The sequence below is a fragment of the Rissa tridactyla genome, chromosome 16, assembly GCF_028500815.1.
Source record: "Rissa tridactyla isolate bRisTri1 chromosome 16, bRisTri1.patW.cur.20221130, whole genome shotgun sequence".
In the NCBI taxonomy this organism is placed as follows: domain Eukaryota; kingdom Metazoa; phylum Chordata; class Aves; order Charadriiformes; family Laridae; genus Rissa; species Rissa tridactyla.
In genome coordinates, this window is record NC_071481.1 from 7,313,105 (window position 1) to 7,328,037 (window position 14,933).

The window sequence follows — 14,933 nt, forward strand, 5'->3', positions numbered from 1 at the left end:
ACAACTGTATTCACTTATTTTGTGCGTGGTTTCTGACTGAGCTAAGGGCAGCACATTAATGATGTTATTTAAAACGGTCTAGCAGATTTTTTCCTTGCATCTTACTGGTGCTGAAGGGGTTAAAGAGGATTTGTAATGTGATTATTGGAAAGCAATATGCTGCTGTGTCAACGTAAAAGTCGCTAAGAGGATTCCTTAGATATTTGTTGCTAAAAGGTACAGTAATAAGGCATAAAAAGCAGTATGTGTGGTGGGAAGGAGATTAATAAAAAAGCATAGAGGTTAAAAAATTCAGTCTGAACTGCATCAAATTTTAATGAGCTTATGAGCTGTGGGGTTTGTTTGGATTTACAGGGCTGCTTTAATAGTTTTATTTACAGTAGCTTTTTCTCCAGCCTTTGTTATTCACTTGAGCTTCCCACAGAAATCAAAGCTCATCGTCTTGCAGAATGCAGGTGGACCAATACCTGGGTGGAGCAGAGCCTCTGAGCGGCATCTGCAACAGGGACTCTTTCTCTACCAGAATTCACCCCCAGCTGGCCAAATCCCAGATAAACAAATAGAAATCCCAACTTTAAAAAAAAAAAAAAAGGGACGGGGGAAAAAAAGACGAAAAAAAAGCCCTAGTCGTCTAATCCATAGCAGAGTGGCCTCTGGCACATGTGTCGAGGGGAGATTAGACTTAAGAGGAGATTTTATTTGTTTTCCTTTACTAAGCGCTTGTTCAAAAGAGTCTCTGTAAATATTTGAGTTGCTTTTCATAAACACAAAAAACCCAAAAACCCCAACCTCAGACAAACCCCAAACTTAAAAGCTGCCTGTAAAGTTTCATAAAAACCTGCCCTCTTATCCACACTGTCAGCAACTGCTTGTCTGATTCTCACAGCTTCCCCTGCTCGTCCGACACGGTGATTCTCAGGTGCTGTAGTAATCCACCTCCTCTTTGTTCCAGTCTTCCTCCCTCATCTCTAGTGCCACTGCTGCTGCGTTGTTGAGCTCTGGTGCTGTTGACTACTGTCTGCATGTGCTGAAGTCTTTGCTGGAGTACTGGAAAAGCCAGCAGAACGACGAGGAGCCTGTAGCCACCAGCCAGCTCCTGAAACCTCACACTACTTCTTCGCCACCTGACATGAGCCCATTTTTCCTCCGCCAGTACGTGAAGGTGAGTCCTACCTACCTACGCTGTTAGTATTACACAACCTGCAGTAAAAGGCTGCTGCACAGAAGCAAGGGAAAGTTCTTTGCAGAACTGGTTTTCCCTTAATAGTACAATTAAAATCCATTCCCTTAGCACGTAGTTACAACTGGGATTGCTCCGAGTTCCCTGACAGAGCAGCCCAGCTTGCTGTATCCATCGATGCACCCCTAAACCAAGCAGTTCTGTGGGGCTGCTCTCACTGTTTCTGGTTGAAATATTAATCTCCCTGAAGGGGAGCTACTCCATCGCGTGACTCCGTTTGCTTGGCAGGCAGAATTTCTGTTCTGAACCATCGCTGCTTATTGTGGCAAGGAAGCCTAGCAGCTGATGGGGATTTCCATGCTAAATCCTAGACTTGTACGACCACCATGGTGTTTTTATGCTAAAATTCTGCTGGAGTCAGGGGGGCTTTGATTATGCGTACAGGTGCAGTGAAAAAAGCCTAGTTAAATGTAAGAATGTCTCCTAAGTTGAAAGCTTATATATTAAAATGCCTTATTGCTACAGACCAGCTTCCGGCATCCTAATAGTTACCATCTAGTTAAAGTTCTCATGGCTTGTTTTTATTTATCAAATGGGAGCGTTTCTTCTGGCTGTAAAGGTGCAGAAAAGCTTTGTTTTTAGAGAATCAATGAATGCAGCCTGTAGCTTGTCATGCCATCACGCTGGGAGTGTTCAGTGCCGGAGCCTGATCGGTTGCTTTTGGTTTCAGGGTCACGCCGCAGATGTTTTTGAGGCCTACACTCAGCTCCTGACGGAGATGGTACTGCGGCTGCCCTATCAGATCAAGAAGATTGCGGACACGAACTCCCGCATCCCACCTCCCATCTTTGATCACTCCTGGTTCTACTTTTTGTCTGAGGTGAGTGAGAACGTGATACACCTACAGATTTTAACAAAAAAAATCCAGTAATGTTACCGTTCATGGGAGGTAGGAGCTTTTGCAGATCTGATCGCAAATCCATCTCTGATTTTTAATTTCCCTTGAAAGAAGGTGAACTGTTGTCTTTGTTTTATTCTATAGGAATCTATAGGAAAGCATACATGAAAAATAAGATTGCTGTTATTTCCTGTAACTCAGTGTTTGCCGCCAGAAAACTCGGATAGAAAACCTTCTCTGAGATGGTACAATGTAACATTGTGCTGGTGTGTTGGTACTTAATTTAGTCCTTAAAAAAGAAATGAGTAAGGTATTTGGAGTATATGTTTTCAGTTCCTTTGGTTGTAAAGCTTCCTACTTGAGATAACAAGTTATCTTACATTTGCACAGGTGTGGGGTAGGATTTCTTAATTAGGCTTGACTAGCTTTCTGTTTGAGGTCATAGATGACAAAGAATGATTTTCAGAAGCTGTTTCACATTGGCACAGCTCGGGATGCTGCAGTGTTGCTGTGTCGTGTTTCTTCTGCCTGTGACGTACTTTTACGGGTTACTTTACAGTACCTTAAATCTGACAGATTCGTGAATGCACCTCCCGTATCTTTTCTTTTTGTAAGAAAACACATCGTATTTTTGTTGGCACAGGTTGCCTTCTGGTGAGTTCACAGTGCTGATGATATAGGCTTTTCTTTGTCTAGTACCTGATGATCCAGCAGACTCCATTCGTGCGCCGCCAAGTCCGCAAGCTTTTGCTCTTTATCTGTGGATCAAAGGATAAATACCGCCAGCTCAGAGACCTGCACACCTTGGACTCCCATGTTCGTGGAATCAAAAAGCTCCTAGAAGAGCAAGGCATTTTCCTTCGTGCCAGTGTGGTCACAGCAAGTTCAGGCTCTGCCCTGCAGTACGATACCTTGATCAGCTTGGTAAGGAAAAGTGTGCCCCTGTACTAGGGAAGAAGTGTTTGTTGCATTTGTATATCAGTAACAGAAATACTGACGTGGTGTTTAATCCCGTCCCATTGTGCTTTTCAGATGGAACATTTAAAGGCTTGTGCAGAGATCGCCACACAGCGAACAGTAAACTGGCAGAAATTCTGCATTAAAGATGACTGTGAGTTCTTCCTCTGAGAGTATTTGAGGGAGCAGAGGGGATGCATTATGTGTCGTGGTTTGAATCAAGACTTCTCAGATGGGGAAGCTCAGCAGCGAAGGGGGAACACAGCTGAGAGTTTTGAGTAGGACTGAACCGTTTCCAGTACTAATTATCACACTGCTCTAATTGCATCTGTTTCTTAGCTAAAGAGCACAATATGGTGTAATGGGTAACTTACAAGAATGGGAGTAGGAGATCTGTGTTCTCTTGCTCACGCTGTTGTTGTTCCAGGGTATAATTTGGGATGAAACATTTTACCTTCGTGTACCCAGATGTTATGCTTCTATAGTGTAGGGATAGGAAGGTTCTGCGAGGTTGTGGGATGGCCCTTGTCGTGATCAAAGGGCTTTTTGTTTTGGGCTGGGTTTTTTTTGCTTGCTTTTTTTTAATTCAGACTTCAAAGATTTTCTTCTCTCTGCAGCGGTTCTCTATTTCCTCCTTCAAGTCAGCTTTCTGGTAGATGAAGGAGTGTCACCAGTTCTCCTGCAGCTGCTCTCTTGTGCTCTGTGTGGCAGTAAAGTGCTGTCTGTGGCTTCATCCTCCGGATCATCGAGCACCTCTTCCACCTCTGCTCCTGCAGCTTCGGGCTCTGGGCAGCCAGCAACACAGAGCAAATCCTCCACTAAAAAGAGCAAGAAGGAAGAAAAGGAAAAGGAGCGAGAGGGTGAGCTGCAGCTGTGCCCTGTTCTGTGGTGTTTTAAGGGGATGGGCTGCTCCTCTCAGCCTTTCTTATTTCTCTTTAGAGAGAACTGTTTGCTTCTCGTTGTGATAAATACCACTGTTGTGAAAGCATCATGGATCGTGGCAAGGGCACTTGCCCTTATTCAGCAATAATTGGGAGAGAAGAGTAGTTTTTCCATATATAGATTGGAGAGGGCCAAAGGTGAAGCTGTATGCCCTAAGAGTCGGGGCTGAAATTAAGTGCTGAGTATATCCCAAACACAATGAGTATTTGTTAACATGAGTGGGCTTTACGTTACCTAATGTAAATTGCCTGTTCCAGTGACCACATAGCTTCCACCTGACTTGGCTCTCCTGGGTCGTAGGAGGTTGCAATGTTCACAGGGATTAAAAGAAGCACTGGAGATGCACACCCAGTTAGCTCTGCTCCTCAGTGATTGTGTTCAGACTTGTTTCCTCTGTCTGACTGGGAGGAATGACTCCTGTATGTTGGAGCCAGGGCTGCTGCTTAATGGTTACCCGAAGTCCTGGGAAAGTAATTAAGCTTTCCTATAAAAGTCATGGGCATAAATTCTCTCTTGGCTTTTCCTCAAGGAACCGTTTTGGCTTTCTCTGTTAGACGATTCTCTGTGAGTCTTTTCACTGTCCATGCTTATCCTTTTCTTTTTATCAGGACGTGTAGCATATTTCTCAAGTCCTTACAGGCAAGTTTTCCAACAGTTTTCTTCCGTGTTAGTCAGGAGTACTAGGTTATATTTTTTTGGAAAAAGAAAGGAACATTAAACTTGCTTGTTGCCTGAAACACAGTAATTTGTCCCAATTGTCTTCGCTCTGTGATTTATAAAATAGGAAACTGGCCTGCCATCTGCTTTTTTAAGTCTGTCTTTCTTCTGCCACTTGATATCCCCTAGGCGAGAGTTCGGGCAGTCAGGAGGATCAGCTGTGTACAGCTCTGGTGAACCAGCTGAACAAGTTTGCTGATAAGGAGACCCTCATTCAGTTCCTGCGTTGCTTCTTGCTGGAGTCCAACTCGTCCTCCGTGAGATGGCAGGCCCACTGCCTCGCGCTCCACATCTACAGGTGAGCTGGGAGGGAGCCTCTGACCTGGCTCTTCTTCGCCAGCCTCAGCTCAGTTAGGAAGAGCTCTGTCCTTGTGGAAGAGCTAATGCTTGAGCCTCTGTCCTGAAGGATGCTGAGGCTTGCAGATGATTGTGTCCCCTTGAATTGCTCATACAGTTTTGCAGTTATTTGGTCTGAAGGTAGTAGTTGTGACTTATTGATCAGCTTGAGTTATTGTCTGCAAGAAGCATTTTATTTCTGTCTGCAGAATCCGGCTCCTGACATGTATGGGAGTAGGCACTTGTGGAAAGTGAATTTGTGAGGCAGGTGCAGACTCATACAGTTTAAAAGATGGGAGTTATATAGGGAGAGGCACGTTTCAGGGTGCTGAATTCCTTCCGGACTCTATTCAGTTATTGCAAGACAGCTGCTTTCATTTCAGAGAGTGCAGGAAAACTGCTGGTGGCAAGAAGAGATGAGATTTAACTCTGTGAACTCTGGTGTATAGCAAGATAATAGCTTCCAGGTTTGGTGAACTGTAGCATGTATTTTCCTTTAAAATAAGATTGTGTGCTATGCGGTCAATATAGCTGTCTTTACAGGCCTAATTGATATGTAATCCATTCAACAGGAACTCTAACAAGTCTCAGCAGGAATTGCTGTTGGATCTCATGTGGTCAATCTGGCCAGAACTTCCAGCCTATGGAAGAAAGGCTGCCCAGTTCGTAGATCTTCTAGGATATTTCTCTCTGAAAACACAGCAGACTGAGAAAAAGGTACGGTGAAAAGCAGGTGCAGCATCCCAGGTCCTGCTGCTTCCCGTGAGTTATGTTAGTACTCGTTTATGATACAGCTGGGACAGATTTTCTGTCAAAAGAGCTTCTGGTGGAAATTTTTTTTGTTCCCAAAGTTTTGAATGTTAAAAAATGCAGGGTCCTGAAGAAATTGGGGAGTGTGGATTTTTATTTTATGGTTTGGGTGTTTTTGTTGTTTTTCTTATTTGGAAGAAAGCTTCCTTCCCACAGGAAGACTTTGTGGGAAAACACATTTATCTGCTAGCTCTAATTTTTAGATTTTTGACATTTCAGCTCCTAGAAATCTTCTGTAACCACGACTTTTGAACAAAGGAAGTGATAGGATTTCTTAGGGGACCAGGGGGGCTTGAGAACAAGTAATTTAGACGCACTGATACTTGTATGTGTATGTTTAAAGAGCTGGGAATGCCTTACGAATCGTGGCAGGCATTTGCAACGATTGGCTGGCAAATAGCATTGTTATTGTGGTAAAGGTCTAATTTTAGGATCTTTTACGTTCCTGGGTAATGATTTAACCACATAAATTCCTGTGGGTATAGTGTGTGCATCTTCTGGGGGACCTGGAATGGCACAAGATGAGATATGTTTATGTCTTTGTAGCAATAAAAAAAAAGTTGAGAAGACAATTATTTTCCTAATTGTATTTCAGTTGAAGGAATACTCCCAAAAGGCTGTGGAGATCCTCCGGACTCAAAACCACATTCTTACCAACCACCCGAACTCCAACATTTACAAGTGAGTTACTTCTGACTTGGATCCATTTCACTAAAGGAGCTTTTTAGCAGAGGAGCTGCGATCCCCAGGGGAATACGCAAGTCTTCTGATAAAGTTGTGGTGGAGGAAGGACCCCTGCTGAGATTGCATGCTTGCTGCAGCTGGTCTCGGGAGAACAGCGGATTCCTTCCTGCCATCTAAAAAACGTGACATTCCATCCACTATCAGCAGTAGTTTGGTTTTAGCTTTTTTGCTTTTATTTTTGCTAACTGTTACAAAATACTAGAACAATTGGAGGATATAGACTTGCAGAATTAAGTGTTGTGTTTTCATACCTTGGCAGTTAATAATTATACTAAAACGCTGCCTAGTGAAAACCAGTAATTTTCAATGTGTTTTACATTATAATGTTTCTGTTACTATATCTGGGACTGGGACTACAGGTAAACTAAAACTATTCTGATGGAATGCCTTGTGTTTAAAATGCAGTGAACGCTGAATTACATATGTCAGTGTTTTTCCCCTCATTCCAGCACGCTGTCTGGGCTAGTGGAATTTGATGGCTATTACCTGGAGAGTGACCCTTGCCTTGTCTGCAACAATCCAGAGGTGCCCTTCTGTGTAAGTAACTGCTGTTCTTAAATCCTTCCCTGTTTTAGGGACCCCAGCCATTTCCAGCAGCATGATTTGCTGTGTTTCTGAGTTTTTGGGGATGTATAGGCAGCATGTCCTTGTTTTTGTCTTCTCAGTACATCAAGCTTTCCTCCATTAAAGTGGACACGCGGTATACTACCACCCAACAAGTGGTGAAACTAATCGGCAGCCACACCATCAGCAAAGTGACAGTGAAGATAGGAGACCTGAAACGAACCAAAATGGTCCGAACCATCAACCTCTATTACAACAACAGGACAGTGCAAGCCATAGTGGAGCTGAAAAACAAGTATGTTCATCCATGGTTTTTTGTGTGCAAGTCTCTGAATTTGACATTATGATTTCTGCTGAGGTGCCTGGCTTCTTGTTTTAGCTAACGTGAATTCTTAGACTATTACTCGACACCGTCAGCCCGCGTTGGGTGGGATTGTTTGGAAACTCCTACAATAAACTGTTGAAGAAAAGATGCAAATTTCAGCTAGAGCTTGAAATACGCCTGTTAAATTTGTGGATGCAAACGTTGTACAGGCTCACTTTTAAGCACCTAACTTCATTGTGTGGAAACCGGTATTAATACCAAGAGAACCTCCTGGAGAATTTGACTCAGAAGGCGATTTGGATGTTGCAGCATGTCCAGAAATGCAGAAAGCGTTAACGTTAGTTGTTTGAAGCCATATAGTAAAATTAAAATGAGAAGCTGGATGGCCTAACACTCGGCTGCTGCATTACCCACGAAAAATGGCTCCTTTTCAATACGTTGCTCAGTCTGGAGCCAGTTCTGCTTATATGCTTTCCCTGCTTACTTCTTGAGATGTTCTCACCAGAATCAGATCTCTTTGGCTTAGGGATTAATCTGTGGCTGCTGCTTATTGCTTATTTGAAGTCTTAATCCTCTGTGACATCACAAGTGGCTGCTGTGGAGAGGATTATGATGTCACAAAGAGAGGATTCTGACTTCAGGTTGAGAATAAGCAGTGGGAGCAGATGAGATCTTTAGAAATAAATATCCTGTTTTCATGCAAATGTCCTTACTAATAAAAAAATGGAGGTGAAAATCCCTAGAAAATGTCTGTAGAATTAAAGTTTTTCCATGAGGCATCAACAGCTCTTTAATCCTAAACAGTCTCTCTCTATGAAGAGGATAAAGGCTTAAAATGTATTTCTGGCTACATATCATGTCAATACAGAAGCTAAGGAAACGAGTCCTAGAACTGCTCTCCATTCATCCCATTTAAAGTAGATTTGGAGCTGAGACGGTTGCATTTGGCTTCTCTTCGTACGTGGGCAGGGAGGGTACTTCCCCGCTGAAAAACTGTGCCGCTTTCTTTCCTTTTCCCAGGCCGGCTCGTTGGCACAAAGCTAAAAAAGTCCAGCTGACCCCAGGCCAGACGGAGGTGAAGATTGATTTGCCGCTGCCCATTGTGGCTTCGAACCTGATGATTGAGTTTGCCGATTTCTATGAGAATTACCAAGCTTCCACGGAAACCCTGCAGTGTCCCCGGTGTAGCGCATCCGTCCCAGCCAACCCGGGGGTGTGTGGGAACTGCGGCGAAAACGTGTACCAATGCCACAAGTGCAGGTACGTCATCCTCGTTCCTCCCCACACAGCCAGCGCCAGGGGTTTATGCAGCCCTTGTGCTGTTGCCCAAGTTGGATGTTCAACAAAATGCCCTGCTATTTAAATACATGATTCTGGTTAATACAAGCGCACAATCAAATTAGTCGAGAAGTATAAAACAGGCTTACAGGGATTTAATGTTAATGCAGGCGAACAAAGGAAACCTGATACAACAATGCTGAAAGAACGCAAAAGTTTCAGATCAAGCCCTCAGAAGTTTAAAAAAGAAAATTCCCAGGAGGACGTTATTTTTGGCCTGCCTGTTCAAGGGCATGAGGCTGGAGTTGAATTCTACAATGGCAGGGGGGTTTCCCCGCAGGATCCCTGACTTAGGGTGCTGGACAGACAGTGCTCGCTTGTCTGTTCAGAGCTTTTCTGCTCTCCTCATTCAGAGCAGGCCTCCGGGCATAATTTACTGTGCGCTGTTCAAGCTTTCACTACAGTATTATAAATCCTTCTCTTTTGTGAGTTTTGTCTCCTTATCTGATACCTCTTCTCCCCTTATTGTTGTCCCATATTCCTTTCTAATCCTCAGGGGATTCAAGGTGTTTAGCAGATTCTTTCCATATACCAGGTGATTACTGGAATATCGAAAGGTTTCCACATCCCTTCTTGAATTATGGGAGCTATAAATCAGTCCGTGCTGTGCTACTCTACTCTGCAATGGGGTAATAAGTATGCTGTAGCTCGTCCCACTGCAACTGGGCAAACACTGAAAGCCATTGAAAGCTTAGACCTTACAAAACAAAATGGTTTCCTTTTATCTGTGTTCTCGTAAAGGGCACAGTGCCCTAGTCTGATGTTCTGCTGGGAATTACTGTAGTTCAAGTAGAATTGTTAGGAACAAATTCACATCTGTTACTGCTTTTTTTCTGGCCAGGGCACCACTTCTGTAAGGGCTTTTTTGTTGCCTGATTTGTAGGTTTTGATTCTCATGTGTTTCTCTTGTGGCCGCCCCAGGGCAATCTGGTAGGTTAGACGTTTTAAGGGCCATACTTTCCTTTCACCTACTGAGTCCATTCACAGCTTACTTCATTGCCTCAGTTACCTTGATAAAGCTCAGCTGCATTCTTTGACCTTTCTTGCTTGCCTTTCAGATCCATTAATTATGACGAGAAAGATCCCTTCCTTTGCAACGCCTGTGGGTTCTGTAAATACGCTCGCTTTGACTTCATGTTGTACGCCAAGCCTTGCTGTGCAGTGGATCCCATAGAAAATGAAGAGGATCGAAAGAAGGTGAGACTAATAACAGATTCCTTAATGAAGCGCTGTACCTCTTGGCCAGGTCAACAGTGCAGGGGCATCAGAGGTCCATCCCTCTTGGGAGTAACATGAAAAGTAGTGCTCCGTCAAGGTTTCTCGACGAGTCCTTATCTACGGTCTTGCTCCACCAAATAAGTAATTTTTCAAAAGGTATAATTCAATTGCTTTACTTATAAACTAGCTATCTAGCACTTCGTCTCTTTGCCTTGCTGTACAAGGGGGTGAATTTGGGTTGTGCTATATGTGTTACCATCCCATCTGAGGAGCGCTGCCAATGAATGAAGAACCTGTTGCAGTATGTGGCCCATCCCAAAGGACAAGCGCGCTGAGCACAGTGTCAGCAGGGTGGTACTCAGGGCAGAAGCAGGGTGCGGGATTGCTTTTTGGTTTTCCAGAAAAAGGCAAAAGAGACGGAAGACTTGGAGGTTGGTGGTTGTGGAATTAAAAATCATGTCTGAATGTAAAATAAGAGTTTCTTTTCCTTCTTTACTCTTAGGCGGTAACGAATATCAACACTCTCCTGGACAAGGCTGACAGAGTGTATCACCAGCTAATGGGACACCGACCGCAGCTGGAAAACCTGCTGTGTAAAGTGAATGAGGCGGCTCCTGAAAAGCCCCAGGTAACAAGGGACAGAGGGATCTTGCGCAGAACTCCAGGCTGGGGAGACACTGGCCTCTGTTCTTGGCAGTACAGCGAAAGGTCCTTGTCTCAGATGCTATTCTGCAGTAGTTATTTTTGTGTGCAGCCTCCATATATGATTCCTTCTTGTTTTCCCCTCTGTTCCAGGATGAATCTGGAAGTAGTGGAGCGATAAGTTCTACCTCAGCTAGTGTGAATAGATACATACTCCAGTTAGCCCAGGAGTATTGTGGTGACTGCAAGAACTCTTTCGATGAACTCTCCAAAATCATCCAGGTATGTTGTGCTTTGATTTGAATTTGGGTCGTGTGTTTTCTTCTGTCACCAGATACATATCGGAAATAGAAAGTAAGATGTTGTCATTCTGCATTTAATGATATCATTAACAATAAGTGATCAGGTGCGTATTTTCAGGGAAATAACAAAATAATAATTTTTAAAAGCTATGGTTACCACCAGTACTATGGGTTCGTCACATTTCCAGTGTTACATTGTGTGTAATGTAGGCAACCAAGCCTTTAAACTGGGCAGATAACCGGGAGTTAGGCTGATATTTCTAATGGATTTCCCAAGTCTGCCAATGACATGAAGGATTTCAGGTTTTGAAATGTTTAAAATGTTTCTCCATAAAATATACAGTGAAGATAACCTGTGAGAGGGATTAGCAGTTAGGTGCTGCCTCGCAATTCCTCAACTTTCATTTCTCCTTTTCTGTGTTTCCAGAAAGTGTTTGCCTCTCGAAAGGAGCTCCTGGAATATGATCTCCAACAGAGAGAGGCAGCAACAAAGTCCTCGCGAACCACTGTCCAACCCACGTTTACTGCCAGCCAGTATCGTGCCTTGTCTGTTTTAGGCTGTGGCCACACGTCATCGACTAAATGCTATGGCTGTGCCTCAGCCGTCACTGAACACTGCATAACGTTGCTCCGGGCTTTGGCGACCAACTCTGCCATCAGGCATATCCTTGTGTCCCAGGGCCTTATCCGAGAGCTTTTTGACTACAACTTGCGCCGGGGCGCAGCCACTATGCGGGAGGAGGTCCGTCAGCTCATGTGCCTTCTGATCAGGTTAGATCTGATTCAGGGTTTGCAGCCCTCTGACTTCCAGTGAACTCTGGAAAGCCGCACGCGTGTAAATGCACAACCAGAAGGGAGTAGCTTTATAGGGGAGGTATCTTACATCAGCAAACTGTAGACTGTAACCGCTTGTACATTTGTTACTCACTGAGCTGAAATCCCGCGAGCTTTTGCTATTTAATACGAGCACAGCATAACAGTGTTCTCTTTTCCTTCTGGAATTAGGGACAATCCAGAGGCCACACAGCAAATGAATGACTTAATCATTGGGAAGGTTTCTGCAGCTCTGAAGGGACACTGGGCAAATCCAGACTTGGTGAGAGACTCCAGTCTTTTCCTATTTCTTTTTTCTCCCCCTCTGTGACTGCTGGTGTATTCTAATCATTGCGTCTTCTCTATTATCATGGTCTATTTGTAATATGGAAGGTGTCTGTATCTTGATAGGAATTAAGATAAATGTTAGAGTAAAGCATAAAATGATGGGATTAAGTTTCCTCAGGCAGTTCTGCCTGTTTTAGCTGTTGCTTGCAGCTCTCAAATAGATTGCCAGTCGTCCCAAATGGGCATGGGATTAAATTTACTTAGATGGATGTGTTTTGAACCTGTGTTTTTTAAATATCAGAAGGCAAAAAGGATGGCTACATCACCAAGAATTCTTAAGCCTTTGAACTGGTGTCTCTGTTACAGGCTAGCAGCCTCCAGTATGAAATGTTGCTGCTAACAGATTCCATCTCAAAGGAAGACAGTTGCTGGGAGCTCCGACTACGTTGTGGTGAGTTCAAACAGCTAGTGTGAAAGCCTTATTTTAAAATGCTATGCCCAGGTCTGTGCACTATAATAAGTAAGGGAACTGATACTGACTTAGCTTATGATTAGGGTTAAAAGTGGAGTTAGCACCAGATGGATTTGTTTTGGGGTAGTTCGTTTCTTGAAATGGGAGTGTTGAGAGATAGAAAGATGGAGGTAGAAAGGGAAGGATGGCCAGACTCTTGCTGTAATAAAAAATAATTGTTTTCCATCCGTGCCTGCACAAGAATGTGGTAGTTTTGCTTGAGGATATGAGGTCTTACCTAACTGTAAACGCTTTTACTGTGCCGTATAGAGCTGTGGAGGTGTCCTATCTGCAGATCTTACAGGAGAATGAAAATTTGTGTCTGTCTTTCAGCTCTCAGTCTCTTTCTGATGGCGGTGAACATTAAGACTCCAGTGGTTGTTGAAAACATCACCCTCATGTGCCTGCGCATTCTTCAAAAGCTGATCAAGCCACCTGCTCCAACCAGCAAGAAAAACAAGGTACTGCCTTACATGTTGAGCAAAGCATCTGAAAATTTGCTGATTAAGGTCCGTCACGCTGATCTCAGTGATTAATAACTTTGTGGGGAAGCTGGGGCGTGCTTTTCCTGGTCACAGTTACTAGGGAAGCACGAGTCCTGTGACTCTTGTCTTTGCAGACTGCAAATTACAGGTAATTGCTTTCCATTTTTTACTGTTCTTTGGTGGCTTTGACCACTACTGTTCAAAAGTAGTGGTCTTTGCTTTTTTTCCGCTCAGATTTGGGGCATGGGAAAAGAGCTACTTCAAAGCTACGGCTTGGTTATTTTGGGCAGGCGTTTGGTGCTTTCAGCAGCTTTGTAGAATCAAGTACTTTTGACTCGAATTTTGAAATACAAAGCTACAATTCTGATAAAAACGATATTGATTGGCTGCTCCTTGATTGTCATTTAGGATAACGTTTGCAAGGGAGAAGATATGTTCCTGCTTTGATCTATCTATCTGGTAGTTGCAGATGGATGGCAAAGATGGGTTTACTGTCATTTCAGTAGTAACTGGAGTGAGGCATCTCTCTTAGTTCATCACTAACAGACAGTGTATACCCTGCTGTTGTCCAAGAGCTGCGTTTCCCTATTCATGGAGCAAACGTGACCAGTGATACACCTACAGCAGTTATTCGTAGGGGAAGAGGCTGTGGCTTTCTGAAGAATCATAGAGCTTTTTTGTTCATTAGGATGTGCCTGTGGATGCTCTCACCACTGTGAAGCCTTACAGCAATGAAATCCACGCACAAGCTCAGCTGTGGCTTAAGAGGGACCCCAAAGCATCGTATGAAGCTTGGAAAAAGTGCCTCCCTGCCAGAGGTAGTCCTGTGCTTTTAACTTCATGCAATTTTGTGAAGGAACATGTATGTCCCTCCAGGTTTAATGAGGAGTGTACTTCTGTTAGAGTTGTGTTGGCTTCTGTCCCGTGCCATCTGATACCATCTTCACACTTAGCTGTGTAGTCCCTAGAGATCGTAGCACTGACTATTCTAGGCTGTGTTGCACAAACCCTGAGCAGAAAGTGCACTGTGTCTCAAGATAATCAGGGGGGTGTAAAAAACGAAACTTGTTGCTCATTTAAAGTTATACCAGCCAGTTGAAAAGCTGATTGAATTCCCTGAGAGGCTGTGGGATTTGCATCTGGCTTGGAAGTGAACATAGCTCCACACAGAAGTGAAAATGGCAGCAGAAAGAAATCAGAAGTTACTCAGCTTCTCACCACGAGTTTGGAGAGTTCCAGTACGAAGACAAAAAATACAATGGCAGTTTGCAGTTAGTAGCTGCTGACAGTTCTCCTGATCTGTGTCAATATTGCAGGTATAGATGCCAATGGGAAACCTCCCAGCAAAGCTGAGCTTCACCAGCTCTACTTGTCGGAAAAATATGTCTGGAAATGGAAACAGTTCATGAGTCGCCGTGGGAAGAGAACCTGCCCTCTGGATCTCAAGCTGGGACACAACAACTGGCTGCGGCAGGTAAGCGTGGGTGAAAACTCCAGTGGGATGCACTGGGCAGAGTTAACAGTCAGAGAGCATTGGTAATTCGCCGCATTTTATGTGCTTTGCAGAGGGTATGAGCAATAATATTTGGGGGAGACTGTAGCTGACTTCATCTAATTCCAAGTCAGGTTTGCAGCTTTGTTCCCTTAAAAATACTGCATCTAAACGTTTATCCAACAGTCTGCATGTTCTTAAACTCTGAACCTTTTAAGTGCCATGGCGTCCTACCTCTCTATTTAGCTGCATTTTGACTACTGAATTTTCATAGGTCGTGGGCACAAGTTTTTCTGCTTGTGTATGTGGATTAGCGTGTCGCCTACACAGTGCATCGTTTAAACATTTTGGTGGCGAGCAAAGTGGGCATT

General features: G+C 43.8%; 1 protein-coding gene across 5 annotated transcripts in view; it reads left to right on the plus strand.

Moving 5' to 3' along the window:
- The window catches only part of UBR4 (ubiquitin protein ligase E3 component n-recognin 4), a 78,541-nt gene that overhangs the window by 42,035 nt on the left and 21,573 nt on the right, over positions 1-14,933 (plus strand). For all 5 annotated transcript variants that reach the window (XM_054222498.1, XM_054222499.1, XM_054222500.1 and 2 more), the window contains 20 exons: positions 953-1,162; positions 1,911-2,060; positions 2,775-3,002; positions 3,111-3,189; positions 3,653-3,895; positions 4,824-4,992; positions 5,603-5,747; positions 6,436-6,521; positions 7,034-7,121; positions 7,250-7,443; positions 8,494-8,733; positions 9,870-10,008; positions 10,532-10,657; positions 10,825-10,953; positions 11,401-11,744; positions 11,979-12,069; positions 12,441-12,525; positions 12,919-13,046; positions 13,759-13,888; positions 14,387-14,544. In XM_054222498.1, coding sequence (XP_054078473.1) covers positions 953-1,162; positions 1,911-2,060; positions 2,775-3,002; positions 3,111-3,189; positions 3,653-3,895; positions 4,824-4,992; positions 5,603-5,747; positions 6,436-6,521; positions 7,034-7,121; positions 7,250-7,443; positions 8,494-8,733; positions 9,870-10,008; positions 10,532-10,657; positions 10,825-10,953; positions 11,401-11,744; positions 11,979-12,069; positions 12,441-12,525; positions 12,919-13,046; positions 13,759-13,888; positions 14,387-14,544 — 3,162 coding nt within the window. The remainder of the gene's footprint in view (positions 1-952; positions 1,163-1,910; positions 2,061-2,774; positions 3,003-3,110; positions 3,190-3,652; positions 3,896-4,823; positions 4,993-5,602; positions 5,748-6,435; positions 6,522-7,033; positions 7,122-7,249; positions 7,444-8,493; positions 8,734-9,869; positions 10,009-10,531; positions 10,658-10,824; positions 10,954-11,400; positions 11,745-11,978; positions 12,070-12,440; positions 12,526-12,918; positions 13,047-13,758; positions 13,889-14,386; positions 14,545-14,933) is intronic.